We start from the raw sequence: 27,662 nt of genomic DNA, 5'->3' as shown, positions 1-27,662 counted from the left end.
GCAGAATTTGTAGCATAACAGTTCATCATTTCATTAGTTCATTATTTAATTATTTTGTACAATTTCCTACTATGAACACACGTTTTCGGTGTTCCACTGATCTTCAGGAGACATTTGCAGTTGTGTTTAGAGCTTCATCCTATCTTCCTGCACCTCCCGTAGTGTTCAGAGGGAATCAGCGATGCAATAAGAGTGGGATGATCCCCCGCTGTTCTGTTTGACTGCTTTTCCCGTCAACTCTCACTGCGCTGATGAGGTTCCCCATCAAGAAACACAGCCGGAAATATGTCTGCTTGTAAAATAAGCACACACGCAGATGCAGGGTGTCGCCGGTTGGCTTTAATTGCTACATGTCTTTTTTTGTAATGTCTAAGTGTGAAACAGCAGCTTGTAATTTACATACATTTGCTCCGTTTAGCCCATAAAGCACTACACAGAGCTCATGATGTGAATGACAAGGCATTCACAGTGTGATGCAAACCAAACTTGATTTATGTTTGCACCAAATCTAAAGAAAATATGTTCTCTTGGAAAACAAACATTTCAAAGTGAGAGTAAACCGACACATGGAGCCCAAGAGAAACACTTGCAAGTGCCACAATAATATGTAGCTTCATTTGCAGGGAAGCAATTCCCAGCGGATATTCAATCTAAGTTGATCTAGCTTTGAAATAGACAACACAAATAAGCATTATGTGCATTAAGAACGGGAAAAGCCTATGAATGTTTAACTGATGAACATTCACACACATTTGGAAACGTCTCTGGAAAAGCAAATTACAATGGGACCTCAAAGGTCTGTTCCGTAATGCTGGTCAAACACCAATTGCAAAAACAAAACTTATTATTAACTACATCGGCAAATTCAGCAAAAAGAAGTGTAAAGTGAAATAAACCACTGTCAACTAGTGATAAGAAACATGAATCCTTTTACTGACTTGAGTTTTTGAGTCACTCACTAAAGTGAATCAAGTACTAGTTGGCTGTCACAGCATGCATGGTGAGCCCACGTTAGGTTCACAATTCCCTTGTCAGCATCCTCATGCCGGCATTGTCATGTGAGTCTAATGAGTCTAGGTTCGCAGGTGCCCGGATTCACTACTAATGCACGTCAGGAATTACCTTTTATTTTTTTAAATTGTTACAAATGCAAAAAGAAGTTTACCTCTGAATGTAAGACATGAACAAAACACGGACTCTCGTGTCGCATCTGTGAAATTTGTTCACTTCTGTATTTCAAATGTATTTTTTGCCAATTTTTAAATACATAAGAAAATGATAAGGCACTATAACCATGTGGTACAATAGGAGTCAAGGTTTATAATCACTGTAGATCATTTATATAACAGTCATAATAAATAATAATAAATATATAGCAATAACTGATGGAAAGGTTAATCACTGCCAAAACATAGTTCGATGTCGAGTGAGTACAGACAATGTAATACTTCCAGAAGTCCTAAGAAATGAAGAATTGAAGTACAATGCTGGTTAGACAGCATTGTACACAGTGGTTTAGGACTCTTCTCCATAGTACTTTGTACTGTTTCTTGAAATCGCTCATTTTAGTGCATTGTTTGAGTTCTTTCCTCAATCCATTCCATAATTTGATTCCACATACTGATATGATGGTTTTTAGCTTTGTTCTCTCATATAAGTGTTTTAAGTTAAATTTTTCCCTGAGGTCATATTTCTGCTCTGCAAAGATGCTGATGTTTTGTTCATTTAGCGTATATGAAGCTATAGCGTGGACTGCTTTTAGCATCTTTAATGTACCTCAAAGTGGCCCCCCATATCCTCCAATTTTTTCTCTATGCACCACTTGGTGAAAAAAGTTTGGCCACCCCTGCCTTAGAGGATTCACTGCAGCAATAATAGTAGAAAAAAAAAATCCTGGCTGCACTACATGCCTTTAAATGAGGCTATACCTATTAAGACCTCCAAATTAACTTGAAGTGGGGCAATTACCAGCAGTCGTTTTCTTCGGAGCACACATGATCATCATCATGATGACGATGAGGAGTCCAAAAAACGTGCCTCCAGGACAGTTGGGGAGATGTATTATTCAAAACCGTGCATGTAGAGCACCTAGCAACAACGCTATGACAGATAATGCTTGCTCTACTGCACACTTCTTCTCTACTATGTCAGCAATTAACACACTTTTTTCTCTCGTTTCCCTTAAAGATTTTTAGTTACCACAGTGACATTTTTTCTTCTATACTGTAGAACCATCTTGTTGTAGGTGTTGAAACTTGTGTGACACGCAGAGAGAGACTATGAGAAGGTGATGGCGAGATTAAGCTGCTGATCAGACTGTCATTGTAATTTAACTCGCAGACAGTGGATGAACGTTTAAAGGTTTATGTGGGATTATGGTCATATAAAGACCCCCCCCCGCCCCCCCTTTTTTTTTTAACCAGCCACCCTCCCCCTCCCACCTACACCGCCACGCTCTCTTTGAATGGGGGCGCTGGAGCAATCTGCCTGCCTGTCAACCGTCTTTGTTCAAACTGATCTGGCTTCTCCCCCGGAGCTTATTGAGCACCTAAAGGTGGCCAGCGCGCACCCGTCACCCACGGAGCCTAAGGATGAGGCGCCCTTCGACCACTCACTGAAGTCAAGCTGCAGCAAAGAGCGGTAAAAAAAGAGTGGGTGGGGGGGGGTCCGGCGGTGGTCCTGCAAAGTGCTGTTTCACGGCCGCTTCGTCGTGCTTGTGCCGCACCTGCACTCCGGTGCAAAAGCTTTTTTTTTTGCCACGCACATTCCAGCGGATTGCATCTGTGCTTTGTCGCTTGAGGTGAGTGGGAAAGCGTTCATGGAGCAGTGTGTGTATGTTGTGGTGCAGCCCGCGGTCACTGGAAAGCAAGGGGACAATTTTTAGTGTCATTTGCATGTTGGAAAGGTTAAAAATGGGCCAGGATTTACAAATAGTGTCATACATGCATGTTTGAATATCAATATCCAATACGATGCTGGCTTCACTATGGACAAATCAGTGCTCCTGTTATTTTTAAATTATTTACAGCTCAAAGCTTTTTAATACTGACTCATATTTACAACTAATGTAGGGGCATGCATAAAACATGCACTCAAGTAAGCATGTGCGGGAGTCAGATATCTTCATTTTGAATAAGTTTGTGGATGGGGTGCATTTGTATAGACCAGAACAGGTGTTCATGAAATCTATTGTGTTGTGAAGTCGTCACCTGGACATAGCATCCAAGGATGCTGCATGTGCCTTAAAAATGATTTACTAAACTCCAAATGGGGCATAAAAATTCAACATTTAAATGTTGCACTAATCTAGTAAGAGCAGTTTGGGTCACCTTGACAAATGAGCTGCATTGTGCCACAATATAAAAACCCCTCTAAGCAGACCCCTTCCTCTATTCATCCCTCTACTATGGAGGAGTCTTTAGATACCTTCTTCTTCCTTGGCCTTGTTAGAGCACCCACCACCAGCTGGGTGTCAATGCCATAAAGCAGGACGAGGTTAACAAGATGACCAGCATGTATTGAAGCAGCAGCAGCAGGAGGAGGCGAGGAGGAGAATAGTGAAGACTGGTGCTAAAAGCTGAAAGTTTACAGCATGCATTTTTCATCCTGCATGTGTGTGTGTGTGTGCAGAGATGAGTGCACTACAGGGCAGCATGGTCATAGAGAAGGTAGAAAAGGCTTCTCCAGTTGTTTCTTGAATGATTTGAGGGAGACATAATACAGCAGGTGGAACGTTATTATTCGTAAAGCAAGTTAATCACGTTTCAATAAATGCCTTGTTTTCCTTTCATCGTGTTTGAATAGAGGAAGGAAGCAGGTTACATGTTCCTATTCTACAGTGCATCCGGAAAGTATTCGCAGAGCCTCACTTTTCCCCATTTTGTTCTGTTTCAGCCTGGTTCCAAAATAGAATAAATAGAATAAATGTACAAGTTTTCCCATTGTACACACAACACCCCACAATGAGATCATGAAAGTTTTTTTTTAAAATATTTAGTAAAAATGAAAGACTAAGAAATTACATGTACGGAAGCGTTCACAACCTTTGCTCAACACTTTGTGATGCACTGTTGGCAGCAACCACAGCCGCAAGTCTTTTGAATAAGATGCCCCGAGCTTGGCAAACCCACCGTACAAGCACATTTTAGTGCAGCTCATATTTTTGCCATCATCACTTTGCAACCATGAGAACATGATTTAGACGAGACGCTGATGACGTGTGTGCTGTGAAATGGATTGCATAAGTTTTGTTGATTTGCATCAGAAGTTGATGAGCTCAGTCAGTGTGTTTGGCAAAGTCGTCAAAACATGGCTACTTTGCAGCGGCATCCTTTCAGTGTTGATAAAAGCCGATCAATGCAATGTGAAGACCACCAACGTCACTCCAGGCAGTGTTGTTCTTGCAGGTGACCAAGGAGAGACATCTCCTGGGCTTTAATAGAGTGGATGTTTCTGAGAAAAGCATGGTAATACATGACTGAATGATGCTAACATAATTTCAAAGCAGCTAGTGTATGAAAGCTTATGCTGTACGGTACAGTGCAGCAGAATATTTGTGTGAGTGTGGAGAGCTCAAGAAACCTTGAACTAGAATGTAATTGTTATAGTATGCATGAGCAACAGAGGCACGCTGAAAAGAAAGTTCCATTCCAAGAAATAAAGCAGAGGAGGAAAAAGTCCTAAAGTTCAGAAAATAAACTTGCATTCTTTGGAGAAAAATACTTTTAAAATAAAAAGTGATAAGTTTTAAGTCAAATATTGCAATAAAAAAAAGTTTTTGAGAAAAAAATTGAAGGAAAAAAAGTCAGAATGTTACAAGAATAAAGTCTCAGTGATACAAAAAGATGTAATGAGAATGTAAAAAGTTGATAACATTCGATGAAAATAAACATGTTTTTAAGGAAAAAAACATGTTAGGAGAAAAAGTTGTAAATGTATTTTTCAGAGAAATACATTCATTCATTTTCTGTCCTGCCTAATCCTCATTAGGGCCGTGGGGGTATGCTGTAGCATATCCCAACTGATTTCGGGCTAGAGGCAGGGTACACCCTGGACTGGCCGCCAGTCAATTTCATTCACTTTCATTCATACCTATGGACAACTTAGAGTTGGCAATTAACCTCATATGCATGTTTTTAGAACATGAAGAGAAAGCCTTTTTTATAAAAAAAAAAATCACAATATTTGTACAAAAAAGTCTTAAAGTTCTGAGAATAAACTTAATTTTTGAGAAAACAAAATAGTTTTTCGAGAAAAAGTCATTATGTAACCAGAATAAAGTTGTAATGTTACAAAATATAATGATAATGCTATTAAAATAAAGTTGTAATAATGTGTAATGCAATAGTAACAAATATTGCAAGATTTTTTTAGGAAAAATAATCACACTATTACGAGATTTGTTGTAAGTTGTAATATTACAAGAAAAAAAGAAATGTCAAAATCCTCACACATACCCAGATGCAACAGTCTGAGACCAGCGGCCACTAAGTCTAACTAACTCTTTGGAGACCTGCCATAATCACAGTATCAGGTAAAAATGATTAGATATTTGTTGTGGTTAGGCCTGTCACGATAATCGATAAATCGATTAATCGATTGATAAAAAAAAAAACAGGTCGATAATTATGACGCACTCGATAAATTGACGTGCATGGGTGTGCGTGTTTCATCTGCTCGTCTCTCTGTGCCACACAGGTTGGATGACAAGAGGGTTCACTCTGCATCTGTCTGTGCACATTGGTTTTATAGTGGAATGAACAGAGAGAGTGGGCCCTCATCTCATTCAGCCTCTTTGTGGAGGCGGGGCTACTAGTGAGTGGATACGGAGGGTTTAGCAGTGAGCTTTGTGAGGCAGCATACGCTAACATTAAGAAGGCGCAGAAGTGATGTGTTTTGAGGCGAATGCCATAGCCGTCAGCCACAAAGTGGGAACATTTCAGTTTTAAACAGAATGAACACGATGAGTGCATAAACACCGGCGACCAGAGGTGCCTCGTGCAGCGGAGCCTTCGTCAAGACATTCAACGCTTACTGAGGCGTTTAGTCGGCAAATATAACTAAAACAGTGCAAAATGGCTTGCTCTCACAAATAGTGTCGCTGGCTACATTGCAAGAACATACATACAGGCAACTTCTGTGTCAAGCTAATGTCTCACACAGGTACACCGTACACTATACTTGAGTACCATCTAGTGGTTCAATGTGCAGTACACCTCTCATGACAATGAAAAAATGGTCTAAAAAATGTAATCGATAAAATCGATTATCGACGATAATTTGTAGCACAATTATCGACCGGAAAAACTTGTTATCGTGACAGGGCTAGTTGTGGTTGATGATGGACCAAAACCAGCAAAAGAGGCAAATTCAGTGTGTTTAGTTCTTTCTCAGGTACAAACACTCACGTTCGCACCATGACATTAAACCGCTTATGATGTCTTAAAACATTGACTATTTCATTGTTTGTCAAACATATACTAAGGTGTAACTTTACAGCATACTCAACAGTCTTCATCTGAACATATGCATATGTTTGGGAATCTATTATTTTTGCCATTATTAACATTTAATTAAGGCTTTCTTCTCTCTGTATTAATACTGGTGATGAAGCTATGAACGTTGCACTTTGTAAATGAAGCTATGACCTCCACACTTTATGGTCTCGTGTATGAAGCTATGGCCTCTTTACTTTATGGTCAGTCTGAAGCCAGATAAGGGTAACTTTTGTCCAGGTATTTCAGAACTGGACAGCTCCATTCCTGAAACTGAGTAAAAGGAATTGTAATTCAGTCATGATATCAAGCTCTTTCTTATATAGTGGTCCCCCATATGAGCGAACATGAAGCTGCAAAGGGACCCAAAAGGGGATTGGACCAGCCATGCCATCAATCACCATCAGCATGTAGCCAGGGAGGGCCTAAAGCTGCTGGCCAGGCCATGGGTAACATGGATGAAAGCACAACAGAGCAGCTCGTCCACACAAAGACAACGATGTCTCTCTTTGTCTTTGCCCTGAGGCTTGCCTTCAGTGACAAAACAGTGCAAGAAAATAATTGTTCTTCTTACTAAGAAGTAACCCGTTTTTAAACTGCAAAGTTTTATGCGCACTTTGCAAAGAGGCGTTTTGTGTTCACACAGCATCGCACTGCATGAAACATCTCCTCTCAGCACTTTGTGTTCTTGTCATAGCTGAATGTGAAACGCACCTGAAGGACAACGCTTTGTTTCCTCGCACAGTCAATATTCCACCAACACAGCACATCATTATCACCATAGAGGAGACATCAGCATGTTGCTGTCTTTTTGGCTTCTCTCTCAAAGTGCTTCTCTGAGGATGGAAACACAACGATAATGTGCTCTGTTTGCATTGTAGATGTATCAAGGTGTGTGTGGAGCCACACATTTAATAAATCTGCGATGATGCCATTGACTCACACACCTGATCTCATAATTGGCTTTGTCACCAAGACCTAACCTTTGAACTTTCACCTTTGACCTTTGGGGCCAGCTGGTGTATTGGCCACTCGGACAATATCCTAACAATCCGAATTGAAATTGATTTGACTTTTGGACCTATCACCATACAATATTGCGCTTCCCATACAATAAGCCTGAAACGCACATCTGTGTTACAGCAAAATGTCGCTGTGCAACTAAAAGTATGTACAGCATATTCAAATGCCATGAGTTTTTTATTTCGATGGTATTTTTAAAGTAAAAAAGTAAAAAAGACAATTGGAATAATACAATCAAATTACATACAAATATTATTTATTACATTAATTATATTTTAAAAGTCCATGAAACCACAAAATTCTAAATACATGCATTTTGTTGAACAGCAACAATAGGATTATTATTTGAGGGGCAACAAAGGGTGAAAAAAATTCTGCGGACCTAAATGATTGAAAACAGTCTTAGAGGGCTTTTCCCGTAGAAAATATTGGAAATGCCGTACAAATCAGTTCCCATCATAAAACCCTTTTTAGCTATAAAAGCAATCTTTTAAATAACATTTACTTACTGTCTTGCAAGCGTAAACATACATTAACTGCTGTTAATATTAAATATACATTTAAACGTAATAAAACGCTCCAACAACATTAATAACTAATGACACAGTTGTCTTCACCAATGTGACTGTTGAGTTGCATCTCAGATGTACGTGTAAGTCATGCATCTCATTCTTTAACATTCTCACTTGGCATACAAGTGTAAAAAGAAGTTAATCACTGCAAAACACTGTTTAACATTGACGGGTGACTATGTGTATAGTAAATGCGATTCAGACCAAATCTTGTGTACAGTGTTCCCTCGTTTATCGTGAGAGATAGGTTCCCAAAATAGCCCGCAATAAGTGAAACAATTTGTGGACTTGCTGTTCCGCTGCTTTTTTTTTGGTGCAATTTTAGTGCTTAGTTTTATACATGTTTTAATGCTGTAAAACCCCTCACTATACATTTTATACACTTTTCTCAGACAGGCACTAACATTTTCTCACATTGTCTCTTGTTTTAACACTCTCAAAGTTCAAATTTCGTTTGAATCTGAATGATCAACCTACTAGGTTGGACACAATAACTTATTACATGACTCACACATATTTCACTTCGACGACCATGCATCGTCATCCTGGCATGTGCGAAACAGCGAGTCCACAAAAGGTGAATCGCCATGGAGAAAAGGAACACTGTGCATTCTTTTGTGTCTCCAAAAAATCCAAAGAAAAAGCAAACTGCACAAATTGTTCCTTTCGATGCTTGTTGACCTGAGGTCTCATGAGGAACTCATGCAATACAGCCAGATGATGGTTGGTAATTTATTGTTGGTCATTTTCCCTAAAATTTTTAGTTGTATTATATTCAATTTGTGGTCTTACTGTGTCCTTGCCAGCATCATTGTCTTGATCACCTTTCGAGGCAGATCATAATTTTTCTGGATGGAACTCTAACTTTTATTTCCATTTCACTGTCTTGCAAAAACAGGTTTTACAACGTGCTTCAAGGCAAAACGTAACAAATCAATTGCTGTGATTCCATTGTCGGTTCAAAGTGTGACGCTCCCAGGTGTACATCTGCTACACTGCTCTGTTCCCTCACATTATTTGTGTGCCTTAAATGCAAAATAAATGCATGCAAAGTGATTATTATCACACCAGGATGACTAACTTGCATTCTGTCGAACAGACACATTCTCGGTAAACGTGTTGGACAACATTGTGCATATCTTTGCGTCATTGCATAACACAAAGATTAGGATAATATAGGTTTCCTCCACATGGTTAACTTACCTTGGCCTCTGTCAAGTGCCTAATGAAGCCTATCCTTGTGCCCACATGTGATCAATAACCGTAGTGTGAGAAGACATCAGGCCTTCCAGAAGCTTCTCAGTAACCGAGGACAAGAGCAGAACAAAGTATGTGAGTCATTAGTTGTTTTGCAGCATAATGATTAGTCACCATTGCAAGCACAATAAACACTGCGTGTGTGTGTGTGTGTGTGCGTGTCATAATGTGTACTCTGGACAAATAGGGCACTTTCAAGTGCACTTTCCACTTTTCCATGTGAGATGAATGATACTTATGCAGTATATAAACATTATTTATTTAGGACATGTCTATGCTTTTAACTTCATGGGAACGGTTTGCGAAAGGGCCTCTGTGTTCACCAGTGCACAAAGCAAGGTCCATGTTTAGATGGGTTTAGTGTGGAAAAACTTGAGAGCCCTGACCTCAACCCCATCAAACACCTTTGGGATGAACTCGGTGACCTCTAACGTCTTTCTTCTGAATGAATGGCCGCGGTAATACCCAGGTGCCCCGATACGTTTGTCTTATAGTATATTTTCAAATATTAAAGTCCTGAGATAGACTGCTGTTGCCGTCCTTGGCTTCTGCACAGTGAATATAGCATAAGAGTTTTCAGCCCAGCGTTAAGGAATGGCTTTTCATTGCAATGATATGACAAGGGTGATAAAATGACCTTCCTTTCATTCGGCTTTCCTTCATCTCCCTCTCACTATTATGTTGCTCGTCGCTTTGCCTGTCACTCATCTGGAGCGTTCTGCATTAGTGAAGAATTTGGCGAAACATAATTAGACTAAAAAGGGAATTGTACTTGTCAAGTGGGTGACAGTTTGACTCTTTCCTCTCTTAAAAAGAACATACATGAAAGCATGCAAGTAATGCATATTTCAATGAATATGTGTATGCTGTAATTTTTTTGGACTGCCGTCAGGTGATCAACAGTATGCGGTACTATGAAATACATTTGACATGTAGAAATTATTTCAGGGTTGATGGAGTGAAGTTTAACAGAGATGTCAGCTCAAAGTGTGTCGGTGTGGGCGTGTGCACATGAATACAGAATTCATTGTCCTATCATCTGTGTCATCTACAGTCTGATGCAATGCTTTACAGAGTGGATACGACATTGCATCAAAACGAGTGCCTCGTCGAAACCTCTGACTAAAAGAAAGAAGTGCAACAAAGAAGTGCTCGAAGATCCTGCATGTTAGCTATCTCACCCATCGACAATGCGAAACGTATTTTTAATGCTATATAAAGCATATGCATACAGGCTATCGCCATTTTTAAAAGCTTGTTCTAAATTGAACGTAGTGTAAAGACCCTATGTTGTGTCAGGTCATTTGGTAAAACGCTAGCAAGCCTGTCCAAAGATGAGGTTTGAATTTATTGAGTGCACCCCCCACATTTCAGCAACCATTTTTATTACAGTAGGGACAATACTATCCATCCATCCATCAATCCATCTTTTGCTGCGTATCCGAGGTCGGCTTGCGGGGGCAGCAGCCTAAGCAAGGAAGCCCAGACTTCTCGCTCCCTGGCCACTTGGTCCAGTTCTTCCCAGCGGATCCCGAGGCGTTCCCAGGCTAGTTGTCAGACATAGTCTCTCCAACGTGTCCTGGGTCTTCCCCGAGGTCTCCTACCGGTCCGACGTGCCCTGAACACCTCCCCATTGAAGCGTCCAGGTGGCATCGTGACCAGATGCCATAAGCCATCTCATCTGGCTCTTCTCTATGCGGAGGAGCAGCGGTTCTACTCCGAGCTTCTCCTGGATGACAGCACTTCTCACCTTATCTCTAAGTGAGAACCCAGCTACCCTACGGAGAAAACTCGTTTCGACTGCTTGTACTCGCGATCTTGTCCTTTCGGTCACTCCCCAAAGCTCATGACCATAGGTGAGAATAGATCGAATGTAGATCGACGGGTAAATTGACAGCTTTGCCTTTCAACTCAGCTCCCTCTTCACCACAACGGACCGATGCACAGTCCGCATCACTGCAGACGCTGCACCAATTCACCTGTCGATCTCGAGGTCCATCCTTCCCTCACTCATAAACAAGACCCAGTGGTACTTAAACTCCTCCATTTGGGGCAGGATCTCATCCCCGAGCCAGAGATAGCACTCCACCCTTTTACAGGCGAGAATCATGGACTCAGACTTGGAGGTGCTGATTCTCATCCTGGCCGCTTCACACTCAGCTGCGAACCGATCCAGTGAGAATTGAAGGTCACGGCTCGGTGAAGCCAGCATAACCACATCATCTGCAAAACGCAGAGAACCAATCCCGCATCCACCAAACCGGAACCCATCAACACCCTCGCTGTCCTTAGAAATTCTGTCCATAAAAGTAATGAACGGAATCGGTGACAAAGGGCAACCCTGGCAAAGGACAATACTATAGAAATGAAAATATACTGTTAAATATAAACACCACACGACAGCTCTTGAATTTGTCAAATGTATGACAATAATGAATCTATTCATACACATCTTTCATAACCTCGATACTAATATGATGATGATGACGCAAGTGATTTCATAACCCTATGAAGAAGCTAGTTGTGCAGAGAACAATTGTATTTTTAGTATAGAAAACGGAAGCATGAAAGCTGTTTTTGACTTTGCTATATAGCAAAAATATTATTTCTGTCAGATATTCTATGCTCAGTATTTTTACTTGAATTCAGAAGTCTTTATTATTTATTTATGACTAATGGCAGATTTATTTCATGTTGGTTATTCAGAATATGCTTAAGTTTGTGTTAATTTTCTACATGCTGTTCCTGCTGGTTCTGTACAATGGGAAATATGTTGGTAGATGTAACCTTCCAATTAATAAGATAATGGAAATAAATTCATCTGTTTCATGTTTATTTTAATTGTGGATCATTACAAATATGCTTTGTTTTAGTAGTACACAGTGAGTAAAAAGAAATTATATATAGAAAACATTACGCATAAAAAAAACTGACAAGCTATTGATCACAAAAAAAGACGCACCGAGATGCATCGATAATCGTTTTATCATCGCATCGCAGGCCTGTGAATCGAAATCATATCGGATAGTGACGTGGCCTGAGATTCCCACCCCTAGCATCCACGGAGGTCGGGAGAACCAGAGTGTACAGCTCGAGGAGTCGCCCACCGCGGGAGGAGCTGCACAATGTACTTTTAACTCGCGACATATGCAAGGGTCACACACTCCTCCTCTGCCTTGCGACCTGGCTGTGTGCAATGTTTTCCTTTGTGCACACAGAAGATAATTTGCTTCCCAATTTTCTTCCATCGGTCTTTGTGTGCTGTTTGCCGGTTTGAAAATCCGTGTGGGCCACATGCATGTCTCTTGCGATTTTCCCCATTTTTGCAAGTACCCAGCACATAGGAGCATGTACGTCGGGATGTAAGGCCCGCTTTAGCAATGAATGATGGCTAGAATGAGTGGTAATTTGATGCTATTCCTTATATTTAAGGTTATCAATCTACCCTGACAAGCCCCTCTAAATAGATGAAATGTGGACTTAACTCAAAAAAGCTACTGGAGTTGAGCTGATAAAGCTTCCTCTATCATTTCCTCAACTTTTTCATGTTCACTTATGCCGAAGTACAAAAGACCTTGACTGCTTGAATGGTAGGAGCCTGTAAATTTACTATCCACTGAGAATGACACAACACGCAGCCATTATTGTCAAACACAAGTGCAAGGTAATTGTGTCTTGCCTAAAATCAAGCATAATAGTCTGGAGTTACATGACTACTGCCAGCACTGGGAAGCTGCGGTTCATTGAGAGCAAAATGAATTCCTGGAATTCCTGAATTCATGAAATCTATTGTGTTATTGTGGTCCTCTGTGTCTTTTATTCTTTTTTTTTAGTTTTAAGTGATGTTAGGTTTATGTATTTAATTTAATTTAATTTAATTTAATTTAATTTAATTTAATTTAATTTAATTTAATTTAATTTTTTACCTACGTCTTGTATTTATTGCTTTTAACGTTTTTACTTCTTGTTTCAAATATTTTACTGTTCTAAGTGTCCTTGTTTTTATTTGATCTTTTAGTTTTTACTGTAGTAATTTGTACTTTTACTTATTATTTATGGTTTTACTAGTCTGTGCAGCACTTTGGAAGCAGTGTTTCTAAAATGTGCTATATGAATAAAGTGGTTTGATAGGCTCCAGCATGCCCCTGCAACCCTAATGAAGAGAAACGGCATAGAAAATGGATGGATGGATGGATGGTTTGGATTGGACTGGATTAGTATGTCAAGTGCCTTGCTGAGGAAGATGAAGGTGGAGGCGATGTAGTGGCCAAGTATGTCTCCTTCAGACCTGAACCCAATAGAACACCTGTGGGACATCCTCGTGGGAGATGGACGAGCGCAAGGTGTCTTGCCTCCACCGGCTCCACTACTGATGTCATCATGGAAGAGTGGAAGAGGATTCCAGTAACAACCTGCGCAGCTCTGGTCAAGTCTATGCCCAAAAGGATTAAGGCAGTGCTAGACTGTGTCACACTATTGACACTTTGGATACTGAGGTGTACTCACAATTTAGACAATAATTGTTGTGTGTTTACTCATTTTCTGAGGACAGTAAGTCTATACAGCAATACAAGCTGTACACTGACTACTCTAAAGTATACCCGAGTTTCCTATTTCTATTTCTATAGGATTGTCGCCTGGGAAGATATGATAAAAAAATTGCTGAATTGCGAGGAGTGTAAAACTTTGCTTATAAACACCAAGATCACTCATGTTTTGTTGAGTACTTTCGACTGGAACACTTCAAAGTCCAACCACGGACGTTCCAGTGGGATACGTCTGACTTCCCAGCAGTCTGAAAAAGCACAAACTGAAGGAGATTTGGGTCATCTTGTCTCCTTCAGCACACAGCTGGCTGCTAATCCGTGATCTTTATGAGGATCCTTGTCACTGTGCTCACTGGCTTTTTAAAGTGAGCCAAGAGTGCTATCTATTCATACAACGTGGTCAAAATGTGTCGGATGGACGTGTGCATTGAAGTCCACTGAAGCATTTTAGAGACTTCAGGCTTGTTTTGCCTGAAGACACTATGCGTATGAAAGTAAAGAGGCGTGACTTAGAAGGAGGCGTTCACAACATCTTGTGTCTTGTCCTCAACAAAAAAGTAGTGCTGGTTAGTATGCAGCTGGTGTTATTGGGTGGCAACTGCACCGTATGTTGTAAATCCCTGCTGGTAAAGCTTTGAATGGCTGCTGTCTATGGGCCCACAGTGTTGTGTATTGTGCTGCATCCATTCACATGTCCACGGGCTAAACTGTGAATTCTGTTGGTGTGGATTGGAGTTGCTGGGACCCTGCCAGGCCGAGGCTCTCTGATACAACCCTCTGTATGCTTCCCAATGCTGCATGGGCAAACGGAGTGTCGTGACCCTGTCCAAAGCTTTACAAAGCACCACCCGGGGTCGCCAACACGCAAAGAGTCCAGCAGCTCGACCCCAATCTGTCAGAGCCCATCACAAGGTCCAAACCCACCTTTCATACATTGGACATTTGAAGTGTGTTCCTCAGGGGGTCTCACCCGCACCAGAACCCCCAATTTTCAAGAGTCCAACTTAGTTTTTAATTAGAAAACCCTCAATGACTTGTTTGATGATAAACTATCTCAGAGGAATATTTTTTTTTATTTCACATCACACACTTACTAAACATTTAAATGGCCGTAAAGAGAGACTACTCTTGTGTTTATTCATTAAATTGTTGAATCGGTGTTGCGTAACTCTCATTCGGAGCGTCAGGGGTGCTGCTGGAATGAGTTGCAGTTACCTTGGTGAAAGTGAAGAGGCCACAATGCATTATTTGCTTTATGTAACTGAAATGGACATGCCAAACAAGTTTTGCGCTTAATCCAGTTTTCCAGTAAACCTCTGTTGTGAAAACAATGCTGATTCTAAAGCATAGCTATGTTTTCTTCGAACAAACTCCTCGTTATCTCCATCTCAGAGCAGGATCTGCCTCCCCATTGAGCTTCGAGCTTCGGGCCGCCATCCAAATCCTCTGGCAAAGTCACTAGCTTACTTAGAATGTGTGCTTGGATTTCCTATAGAAGTGCGCTGGTATCGTTTCATAACTGAGAAAAACCACAAGAATAACATCAGTTGGCCTTTTTCCACCTTGGTAGAAGAATGAACTAGATGGATGTCGAGCAAGTCGGACATTATTCATTAGGTGGAGTTTCATGTACAGTGGATCCTCGGTTAGCGTACACCCTGGTTAGGGTGTTCAAATATTTATGCCAAAATGTTGCCTTGGTTTGCGTACACACGTACAATATAGTGTGCGTCTTGTCATGTTATTAATACACTACGTGAGTCCAGCTGTATTCTTAATGTATTTTTATCACAAAACATCCTTTTTAGCAGCCTATTAGCTTTCTAATACATGGAAACAGGAACCGGAAGTCAGCTCGTCTGTGATGTCATCAGCAGCTGCCTCTGTAGTTCTTTTCTAACTAACACAGTTACACCACAAGTCTATGCTTTTCTTTTGATCACGGCTGCAAAATCACTCTCAGTGGAGCCAAAGAAAGTTGCAAGTGCCTGCATTTTGATGAAAAAAAAACACGACTGAATTCAAGAAATAACTCATAGCAAATACGAAAGTAGTGTCCGAGTGGATCTCGCTGCCACACTGCCGTCTTTGTCAACAATCACATCTTCAATCAAAGTAAACGTGACCCTTTCATTCATCATTTATATGCATTTACATGCATTTTGAAGCGTTTTCTGCATGTAAAACCATAATTGTAAAGCTCTAAAAACATGTTTTGTGTTAACATTTTTGGCTTTGTATAAAGGATTTACATTTTTTGTATGGGATTTAGCCAGAGTATGTATTGGTTAGAGTTGGACCTTCTGGAACGGATTAATGGCGATATCCAAGGTTCCATTGTACTACAAATGTTCCTAAGGGAAATTCAATGAACAAAACAATCTGCTGTTTGAACGTAATATCCTCACTGGTGTGTTCCTTCACCTCCAGTTTCAAAGGTCACTCCATCTCCAAATTAAAGCACCTCGCATGCACATAAAGGTCTAACTGTGCTAATTGCTCAGGAAGTAAACTGTGGCATGTTAAAGAGGTGTAATTTCTTTTCTTGCTTTGTTCTTATTACATTATCACACATTATCCCTCTGATGAGGTTACATGGGATTGACCTCTTAGTGAGCTGTCTGCAAGAACATTATGAGGAATTTGGTATATTAATGTTCAGTGTTGGGTTCATTTGTATATTCTAGTAATTCTAGTAATATTCTAGTAATATATTATCATTAATCATCACCATCAGAAAATACTTTATTGGCCTTTGAGAAGACAACACTCCTAAACCGTAAAATGATAAATAACGATTATAATCCGCTTATTCTTGTCTCTTCCCTTGCAGGCCTAAGATGGCGCTTCCACGGTGTGCAGCCGGGCAACACATCTTCTTGGCTCTCGTATTGCTGCACTGCTTTGGCTTTGGTAAGTTTTCCTTTCCTTTTCTGTGGCTCTCCAAACACAAATTCTAATCCTTTTCCAACCAGTAAGTGGAATGCTTCAGAATTTTTGGTTACAGTGCACAGTGACTCAGGGGTTCCTGTATATAACACGGTTATATATGTTTTGCGCCACCTGCTGGTTTGCATGTATAAATCTTTAGACGCCGAATATGAGACCTGTGGTTTTAAGACTGTTTTCAATATATATACAGTCAAACCTGTCTATAGCGGCCACTGAAGGGAAACGGCAAAAGTGGCCGCTATAGACAAGTAGCCGCTATAGACAGGTTGGCGGCCATTTTGAATTTGTGCGCGCACATATTAACATGTATTCACAAAAAGACTGGAGCAAAACCAAGAGACATAGGGGAAAACGCTCTGTTGACACACAAACAGGTAGGTAAATCTAGGTAACAGCTCCGGTGAGAAAACTAGTAATATCAATAACAACAATGAACCAGCTGGCCTTTTATCCGTCACAAATGTTAATTAAACGCAGCTGCGCGGCCACCAGGCATGAAGCGGCTGCCTCTTCCTCCCCGGAAAAGGCACAGCCCGCCAAATAAGAGTGCAGGACAGGGGACGCTCGCTCCTGTCCTGCAGAACGTCACAAATTTCCATCTTTGATTTTTTTTAAAACACGATTTTAAAAGCAAGAAATACAAATTTTAGTGTACGAGCCCGAAGATGTATGTACAGGATACGTGTGAAGCAGTCATGAATTGGTGTGTGCGTGAACAATTGAGTGCGGAGCAGGTGCAAAGATCATCGTAAACTAGCAAAACCATCGCTCCTTTCTTATTGAATGCGCTTCTAATCTCTGATTAGTCGGCAATTAAGTGATATTTTAGATGTTTTATTCAGGTGTTTTCAGGTGTTTTGGCTACTTTAGAATCTATTCACGGCATTGCAAAGTGGGAAGATTACCGTTTTGGCCGTCATTGAATCTTTTCAGGGCGGCATTGCAAAGTAAGAAGACGGCTTTTTTATGTCGAACTAGGACTCAGTAATTAAAGTCTACACTCGACGGCTTCATTGCTTAAAAAAACGAAACTTTTTTGTGCATGAAGCTTCTGCTTAAGTCGGCATTTTGGCCGCTACATGCGGTCAGATATTGACCAAGGGATACAAAATGGGTGGCCGCTGGCCGCGTTAGACAGGTGACCGCTATACACAGGGTCTAAAACACGTCAATTTTCTGAATAGTTTATCACAACAAGGTTTACATCCCTAAGCTTTTGTTTTGCAGGACGTTTGTTCACCAGCCACTTTGGGCCGCAGTAACCACAACAACCTTATTGTGACCACCCCCAGGGACATAAATAGAGAAACTCCATACTTCAAATTTTACTACTGAAGACGTCTTTTGGACCAAATAATTAAGAGTCCAGTTGCCTCGATTCTTTACAGATTACCATGACCTGGATGACTGAGAATCTACACAGAGGAAGAATGGCATGCACAGCTAAAATGTACATTTATGAAAGACAGCTTTGTTTAGTGATTATGTGAAGAGTCGAGCACAAGCAAAAACACTTGTTGTCAAACGTAAGAGTAAGTGAGTGTTTAAACTTAAATGACGGTTTATTACTCAAAACGTTGCCTAAAGGATTTATGATGGCAACAGTTTGACCCCGGAACAGATTATTTACATTTTTATTTTTTCCTATGGGACAAATTGAGCAAATTGTAGGCCAACCACAGTCCTGAAATGGAAGGATTTGGTTTGACCTTAGAGTGTCCACTGTACTTCAAAATTCACCATCTTTGTTCGTCCAAGTGAGGGGGAAAGCTATCCAACAGATGATTGGCTAAAGGTTATATTGAGGACACACAGTGATGCGAGCGATAAAACCAACGGTTATAGAGGCAATGTGAAGCCATCTCAGTCGACAGGAAATGGGATTTCCATCCATTGCCATCTTTCTCTTTCTCCTAAAATAGAACTTTAATGGGGCCCACCTTCACAGGAAAATTAACAACTTAATGGGACATTAATGGAATGAGGCCATTGTTTTGTGCCCTTTTTCTGCCCAACAACTCAAGTGATGGACATTTCTATTTAGCACAATGGATGACACATTCAAGGGAACAAGGAAAGAGGAGAGAGGAAGTGCAGCTGGATTAGGATGCACTCAAAGTCGACATTCTGGGGAAACACATCTGTTCCTTCATTATTTTTTATTTCCCATACAGGCAGACAGGTGTGCGCTAATTTCAGTGTTGTAAGTAAGAGCTGACACACTGCGAATGTTTGCCGACATACTCAGTGGGATTGAGTTGGAACATCTCCAGAGCTATTTATGCAATTTAACTCCACCATCTGTTCCATTTACAACTGTGCATAACATTCACAATTATGGAACAAAAAAATCAGTCTCTAGTGGATTAGTATGACAAGTTTGATATGAAGAAAGTTTGCATCCAACTCTGGGAATTTTAAGCATTTGTTGGAATTACAGAGTAGTTAAAGTAGTCTGTTCTCACTAGGGATGCTCTGATCGATCGGCCACCAGTCAAAAACGTGACCTGCCTATGCCGATAAATGCCTTTCAACGGCAATCACAAAAGCCCATCACCACTGGCTTGTACTATTGCAGCATGCAGCCTGTAGCGAGCGTCTCCCACCCAGTTTCCTTCAGACTGCGCAGTCCAAACCCAAAACAATCATGTCTGCAGTGTGGTACTTACCTGTCGTTTGTGAGAGAGATACAGTATACATTTTGCACCCTGCAAAACATGCCATGAAAAATATCTCGCCGGGATAGCGCGTTAAAAAGCTTTAATTTAATACGGCATTTGAAGAACAAACTTGACGGAATATGTTGAGTTTCGAGGCTCACAATGTAATCGTCAGTCAAACTGCAACTAATATAGCCAACGTTGGACAACATTCACCCGTAAGTCGGAAGCAAATAATGCAAAAAATAATTGAATTCATCGGACTAGACGCCAGGTTTGCAGAGTGCTCTCTCACTTGGAGCTCCGCTACACGATACCTGGAAGTCCTGCTATAACGCCATCAAACTATGCACTCTCAAATCCAAACTCTCCTTAAGGAAGCCGTCTCATCATCTGTTTCACGAGTGATACCTGTATACAGTCATGGAAAAGATGATTAGACCACCCTTGTTTCTTCACTTTATTGATCCATTTTAATGCCTGGTACAACTAAAGGTACCTTTGTTTAGACAAATATAATGATGATAACAAATATAGCTCATAAGAGTTTCATTTAAGAACTGATATCTAGCAACTTCCATGGTTTTCTTGATAATAACCAAAATCACTTAAGTTCTAACAAAAATAGCTGTAGCATTGTACTGCCAAAAAACTCTAACTCTCACTCTCTAACTTTGTTTTTGTTGCTCATATTCACGTTTATTTTTTAATAATTACCTATTTTTTGGGCCCACTGGCAGTCAGGAGACCTTGGCCAATAGCACTCATCATAAATACATTTTAAAAAATTACACTTAATCTACGTGAATGGTATCCGCCGATTTCACTCACGGATGATTCGAATCGGTTGCATAAAAAAAAACCCTGATCGGAGCATTCCTAGTTCTCACTGTATTGAAGACTTGATTTGAGGTTACACAGCACCAGCAATACTCAATGTAGGTTTGGCAGTAAATGTTCCAATGACCACCCTCTTCAGGGTATGCGGTCCAGAAAAGCAACTGACATAATTTTACACCTTCTCAGTTGTTTAAAATGGGCACAGTAGATACGAAGTTATGCATAAAGTGACAGGCAACCGAGGGAACCCTTATGCCTCTATTGTGGGAATGTCAGAAAATAAAAGAATTGTGGATCTACAATAACAAGAGAGGCAGTTTCATTCTTAAATACAGACATCCCAAAGACACCGCAAACCTGTATTCTTGGAGAGCTGCATCAATTTAGCAACGTTTCATCAAAGAATAAAAATGCATTTTTGTCAATATGCATTATAACAAAAACAATAATATTGAAAAAATTGATAGATGCTGATAATCCAACTCGCAATGACTGGTATGCACATGCTATGGAAAGAACTGCATTTAGATAAGATAATAGTGAGTCTGATTATTTACAAATATGGGATTTATTCGATTAAATAGACTTAAAATGCAAGTTTTCTTTCCATTATGTAAGTGGATTTGTATGATTTTAAGATACAAATTAATGAATGACGCCTACCGTGGGGTGCTCTGGAGAGCTTACTGAGCTTGTGAGATGCAATACTAATGTATTGTGACTATTATTATTATTAGTGGTAGTGGATTTCCGTCTCTTCAGGTGGGGTGGAGTTGGGATTGTTGTTTGTTTCTTTTTCTTATTTTTGTTAATTAAAGAAATTTGCAAAAAAAGACAAGCATATAACCTCATTAGTGCCTGGTCAAAAAACATTAATATTAACAGCTGTGGCTGTAGGCAAACTCTTGATGTAAATGGCAGTTGCTGCATTTGAAGTATAAGTGGTCAGCATCCACAAACTTTATTTACGTCTGCATGCACTTTAAAATGTTTGTTGCGCTACTCAAATGTTAGTGCATATTACACTTGCTGTACTGTTGTACAATGAACTCAACAGCGGCATTCATGCTGGATGAGCAGTGTGGTCTTTACCGATATTAAAACATTGGTGCTTTTGTTGCTTTGTTGCGTAATATCCTCTTCTTAGTCCTCTTGCACTTCAACGTGCACAGAGCCAACCATTTTGTGCAATATACTTGTTAATAAATGACCATATGGTCAAAGAGAGCTACGTTTTCCTTTCCACTTTCTCACACACTGCAAATTATTATTAACATTAAAAAATTAAGTTGTTCCATATATTATTTTTTTCTCTCTCCAGTTATTGTTTGCTTCCACTTAACTCCCCACCCGCCGTTATTTTGGTAAATAAATGCTCGGCATTTAAAAGAGTTATAAAATCATTATCTGTAGTCATTAAAGAATCGAGGCATGTGTTGATTTTTGGGAGACTGTCTCAGAGCCAATCTCCCAGCAAAGGATGGAGGCGGCCATGTTTTGTGTCTGGTTCTAAATGTCTGCCATCCACTGAGCCAGCTTGGTTAAAAATCCTCCCCTCACCAGCTTTTCGGGAGCTGACGACAAGGAGAGATGTCTGCTAATGACAGCAAGTGTCCTCACAAGTCACTTCCAGTGCTCTTCCCCTCACTTTTAGCCTTATTTTTGCAATCCCATCTGCCAGTTCCATGCCTGTGAGTACACTTGTCATCCAAAGCCCCCCCTCCATTTCCATCATTCAATTTACACCGACTCTCTTTGTCTGGATTTTTTTGCCCCAGCTTTGTCCGCCAGGCTCCCGATCTCATTCCGGCTCACGCTCTCGGGGCTGCCTGGTTTTTGTGTGATTACATCTGATTTGAGGGGGCAAGCTTCAGGGGGGTTCTGCTGAGCTCACACAGATGATCTCAGGGGGGCTAAGTGTGTGAAAGATGTCCAATCTAAATGCAGATGGAAATATCCTCCGGGGATTCAATCCCACTATTTGTATTATTCCAAGAAAGACCCTTTGTTTACGTGTGTATTTATATACAAATTATTTTGCATTCACTCACATGGTTTTGCATTTTTGTTGTTGTTATCTTCCAGCACATATGTGTTGCAGGTATGAAACAAGCAAATGGGCTCCATGTTACAGCTAGATGCACAGAGATTGTTTGGTTAGATCTTTAAAGGTGGTCCTGTTGTCATGGTAACGTGCGGAACGACAGCGCACACTGCTTTGTGCCATTCAGTGATCTTTAGAAAGGATCCTAATTTGGCGTGAACTTTATTCTAATTAATTATGTTGACATTTATAGATTGGAGAAAAATGATAAATAAAAGGAGCATGCAAAATGATAGACATCTCTTGTGTGTAGGTGTGTGTGCACATTCATTCCTTTGCTGGAGTCATAAAAGAAAATGTGTGGAAGCTTGTAATGAATCCCTGATGCGAGATTAGCAGACAAATTGGCGTAAAGCTAGTGCCGCCCCTCATGTACATTTCTCATCTCCTACTTAGTGCAGAAAGCACTAATCGATGAGACGACTGATTAATGCTTTAATCAAAAAGTATTGATCTGCTAAGCCACAAATAGATATAGATCCTCATTTGTTCCGCCCCTCCATTGTAAGCCCACTTCCTCATGATCATTTTTGACAACATCGCACTCTTCTCTGCAGGTGCATCTTCCACCATAGTTAACATGCGTAGGATCACCCATCCTACTGTACAGCAGCCACTAGCAGGTGAAGCCGTCCTCCCCTGTGTCTTCACCCTGCAAGCCAGCTCATCCAGTCAGCCTGTCCGCCTCCTGTGGACTCTCATCAGGCTTCCAGCAGGCGGACAGAGCGCCGCTCTGGAGCATATTGTGCTGACTGCTGAAGGTAATACCGAGACAGAACAGACATGCACATCCAGCAAGTATTGGGATGGAATGGTCTGTACACAACGAAGCATGTTTTGGAGCATGTCTGTGAGAATGTTTGTCCATGAATCACCCAAAAAATACAGTCAAGCCCAAAATTATTCATATTTATGCGCATTTTTTTAACTGTTGGATGGGTCTTCTGGCTGGAAATGACATAAGAAAGTGTGCAAAGACTGCAATAAGTTGTTTGAGATGTTAACTTAAACATATTTTGAATTTATTACCTATAAATAATTGTTAACGATGGAGACGATGGATCCTAAAGTTAATAAAGTTACATTTAACAAAAAGTGCCGTGTCCTTTCTCAGTACATGTACAGTATATGTAATGTTTCTATAATGTATGCTTGATTTGAATGTTACAGATTCTGCGAGAAATGACCAGAACTCTAAAAAATGATTCTCTACACTCAGTTGACACTTCATGTCATTTCCAGACAGGATTTACACTTTCAACAAATAAAAAAATGTGACAAAATGAGAGCCTGCTAGCTCACAAAGGTGTTTGATAAGGTTGAGGTCAGGACTTTCAAGTTCTGCCACACCAGTCATAGCTTGAGACACTGGGTCAAACTGCTTCCACAAAATGGTCACAAGGTGTGTCTCAATGCTTTACTCCAGGGGTCACCGACCCGTCGATCGTGAGCTACTGGTCGATAAATGGGACTTTTCCGGTCGATCGCGAGAAGGTTGGAAAAAAAAAAGTATTATTACATTTGTGCCCTCCTCTCCCTGAGAGTGACCAACAGAGACTCATTTTGAACGCTGAACACGCCCGTACGCCTCGCCGCCCCCCAGGCAACAAGCCGCACTCTCCAGCCAAAAGCCAAGTCCCCAAAACCCGGCCAGAGATACTAGTACACCGGCTCCTCTCGCCGCACCGCGCTGAGTGAGACATGTGCAGAAGGGTCGAGCGAGAGGGAGAGAGGGAGTGACAGAGCGCAGCGATGTGCTTGAGCACACAACAGTAGTTGTTGCACGTTAATATGACTCAAAATCTGCCTTTGCTACCTCAAAATTAAGGCACAAGTATAACGCCATAGACGTGCACCTCCAAAAAAATCTTCGAGCTGCAGGTCGTTAGGGCTGACTATTGTATCGCATTGAGCAGTCTCTCTCTCCAAACCACCGCTCTCCCACGATATAAAATTTTATATATAATTGAAATATATTGTATTTACTTTTTCTAGGCATGCGTGTGTATATATATGTATATATATATATATATTTGGGGGTGGGGTAGATCTTGCGCAGGTTCACGGCCCAGACCAGGGATCTTGGGCTCAAAAAGGTTGGTGATCACTGCTTTAGTCCATATAGGGCTCAGTCGTCTGCCCTATGGTGAGTTTGACCCCCTGTCACAAGAAAATAATCAAGCAAATAATACTTTTAGGAACTTTTAATTAGTCCTTCTCTAAAATGTTCTCTGCTCATGCCAAAGGTGATGTAATCAAGGTGAATAAGGCTTTCAGTGGCCGTGTCAGACTGCCAGGATACACTGCCAATCCCCTCAATGCTACCATGGAGATCACCAGTCTCCGTACCAACGACTCAGGCACTTACCACTGTAAGGTTGTCATGGGCGACGACTACGAGAGACACGCCGTGCCCCTGGTGGTCTATGGTAAGCACAGTGGCAACCAACAACACTAATGGTATCAGGGTTTAGTACATCAGTAAAGTGGAACACAACTGCAGTGACAAAGGATTTTCTTTCTTGTTGATGACATTTATGCCAGTTTGAGTCTTTGCTCTCCTGTGTTTTAGAGAAAAAATCTTTATACATTAATAGTATTAATTTAGCAAATTTGTCGCATTACAATGACTGACTTGATTAATAGACTATGAGACTTCTTATGTTGACTTTTTCTGATCTAATTTTCCACCTGAGTAATTGTGTAATTATTTTTTAATGAAGGGCATTTGGGCTGAATATCAATTGTATTGTTTCTGTTTGTTCATCTATGAAATTCCAGCACAACCCCCAGTGTAAAGTTAGACAAGAACATCTTTACTGGTTTTCTGTGAACAATGACATAAAAATAATGCATTTGTATGTGTCTGTAGGTGTGGTGTTTCACTACCAGGCACACAGCGCCCGTTACGCCCTCTCCTTCGCAGATGCCAAGCGAGCCTGCCAGGAGAACTCTGCCCAGGTGGCAACATCGGCCCAGATGTGGGCCGCATTCTACGACGGTTTTGCCAGCTGTGCAGCCGGCTGGTTGGACGATCAGACTGTCCGGTGAGGAGAGAAATAATGACTTCCCTGTTTGCCACTTAGCTAATGTGCTCATTAGTTAGACACTCTTACTGGAAAAATAGAATGAATTATTTGTATCTCTCTTTTGGTTTGTAAAGTTTCCAAAATACTGAAAGGAAAATTGAGAGAAAAATCCACTACCTTAATCCCTCAAATAGTGGCCTTCACCGTTAATTGCAGGGTGCGTTGTCTGCTGGAAACAAATAAACGTCTCCTTTTTACGCCTCCTGTAATTACCTCAGTTCATAACCACGATTTTCCACATATTAAAAACTTAACTGCTCATCCCATTTGAACTGCGTTGCTCACTCTGTTGCTAACCAAAACAGCAGCACCTACTGAGTGCATCCGGTCGTCTTACAAATAAACTCGAGGATTAATACCAGCAGCAACTTGCATGTTGTATTAAAGATGAGCTGATGCTATGTGGAGATTTGTGTTTGAGTCACCTATTTGCTCGCTTCACAGTTTCTTGTACCTCCATTTTTATGTTCTGCCCAGTCTGGCACTGTCCAAAGTGCCTAGGTTCTTGCAATTTCTCTGCAATACAGTAATCACTCATTTATCGCGGTTAATTGGCTCTAGACCCGAATGAATTTCCATGAAGTAGGATTCCTTTTTTTTAATCTAATTTGTCCGTAGTTAGAGCATAGAAAACCTGTTTACGACCTTTTAAATATGGTCTTTTACATTATTAAGGCCCTCTAGACATGGACTAACTCCCCTATAGTCACCTTTGGTCACCTCCAGGTATGCTGGAGCCTATCCCAGCTTACTTCGGGTGACAGGCGGGGTTATTAATATATATTTCTGTAATATATTATATTTTTAAATATATTTTTGAAAAACTGTGATAGAGTGAAGCCGTGAAATTCGAACTGTGAAGTGATGAGGGACGACAGTCGTTTTCATAATATTTTAATTGGTGTATATTATAACATACAGAATCTAATTTAAAATATGGATTTCTGAAAAAGTATTTCTAATATAAATTGATATTATTATATATATAGAGAGAGATATAAAATACAATATATAAATATAATACGTATATTTAAATAAAATCCAGGGTTTGCCATAAGAACATGGGTTTCTTGGTCAGTTATGATTGTAAACTACAAATTCTGCTTAACAACAACATAAGAGGCATACGTTATTACTGATCACTGATCTTTTGACCGAATTTTTTTGTTCCAATCTTCAATGTACAACAAAGACACACAGAAGACAAAATAAGAATGATAAAATGAGAAAAAATACATAATAAGAGTGTTAGTAGTTAATTGGAATGCTGTTTGTTTGTTCATATGAAAATGCTACTAAACTATGCAGCCACACTGGTGTAAAGAAGATATAGTAATTACCATTGAGTATGGTTTCATTGTCGTTGCAGCTATTCTGTCCAGTCTACTGAGCTTGACTGTTCTGGACATCAGGAGTACTCTGCTGGAGTGAGGAATTATGGGAAGAGGGATCCGAAAGAGTTGTTTGATGTGTACTGTTTCGCAAAAGAACTGGATGGTAAATAAACTACACACACATCAAAACTAGACAGCATTAACCTCAGCCCACAACAATACATTTATGCATAAATATCAGTCAACACACTGCAGTGAATGTTTATTTTTAGCTGATGTACACCTTCCTGCTACAGCGATGCTTGCTGCTGAACCTGCAGCTTAAAATAGTATATGCCTCATGAGTGACAATTCTAAAAAAAATATAGGAAACTTGTCTCGTCCCTCCCTGTGTCAAACCTTTCAAATGCAGGCTTTAAAAAAACTCTTACCTCCTGCCTGTGCATTTGACAACTGAATTTCCACTTCCTGCCTCCAGGTGAGGTATTTCACGCATCGGTCCCTGGCAGGTTGTCGCTGTCTTCAGCCTCAGACCGCTGTGTGTCCCTGGGTGGTCAGCTGGCCACAGTGGGACAGCTTTATCTGGCCTGGAGGGCCGGCCTGGATAGCTGTGCCCCCGGTTGGCTTTCTGACAGCAGTGTACGCTACCCGGTCAGCCGCTCTCGTCCGGACTGTGGAGAGAGCAAAGCTGGAGTCCGCACCGTGACGCCAAACGTCACAAGTGACAACGCCACAGCGCTGTATGATGCATACTGCTATAGAGGTACAATATTGGGAAATAAGCACTGCA

The 27,662-nt window shown here is 40.7% G+C and overlaps 1 protein-coding gene across 4 annotated transcripts in view; it reads left to right on the top strand.

The window, feature by feature from the left end:
• The first annotated feature begins 2,446 nt into the window (after positions 1–2,446).
• LOC129177017 (neurocan core protein-like) overlaps positions 2,447–27,662 on the top strand; it is a 47,167-nt gene continuing 21,951 nt past the window's right edge. For 2 of the 4 annotated variants that reach the window (XM_054767694.1, XM_054767693.1), the window contains exons 1-7: positions 2,447–2,640; positions 16,727–16,806; positions 23,007–23,210; positions 24,696–24,878; positions 25,322–25,496; positions 26,908–27,035; positions 27,351–27,635. In XM_054767694.1, the coding sequence (XP_054623669.1) occupies positions 2,465–2,640; positions 16,727–16,806; positions 23,007–23,210; positions 24,696–24,878; positions 25,322–25,496; positions 26,908–27,035; positions 27,351–27,635 (1,231 nt within the window). In that variant the 5' untranslated portion in view covers positions 2,447–2,464. Of the gene's footprint in view, positions 2,801–9,365; positions 9,418–16,726; positions 16,807–23,006; positions 23,211–24,695; positions 24,879–25,321; positions 25,497–26,907; positions 27,036–27,350; positions 27,636–27,662 lie in introns of those variants that run through there. The other 2 variants (XM_054767696.1, XM_054767695.1) reach the window with 2 other exon arrangements.

The sequence above is a fragment of the Dunckerocampus dactyliophorus genome, chromosome 2 (genome assembly GCF_027744805.1).
Source record: "Dunckerocampus dactyliophorus isolate RoL2022-P2 chromosome 2, RoL_Ddac_1.1, whole genome shotgun sequence".
Taxonomy (NCBI): Eukaryota; Metazoa; Chordata; class Actinopteri; order Syngnathiformes; family Syngnathidae; genus Dunckerocampus; species Dunckerocampus dactyliophorus.
This window is presented reverse-complemented; position numbering and strand designations above follow the sequence as displayed.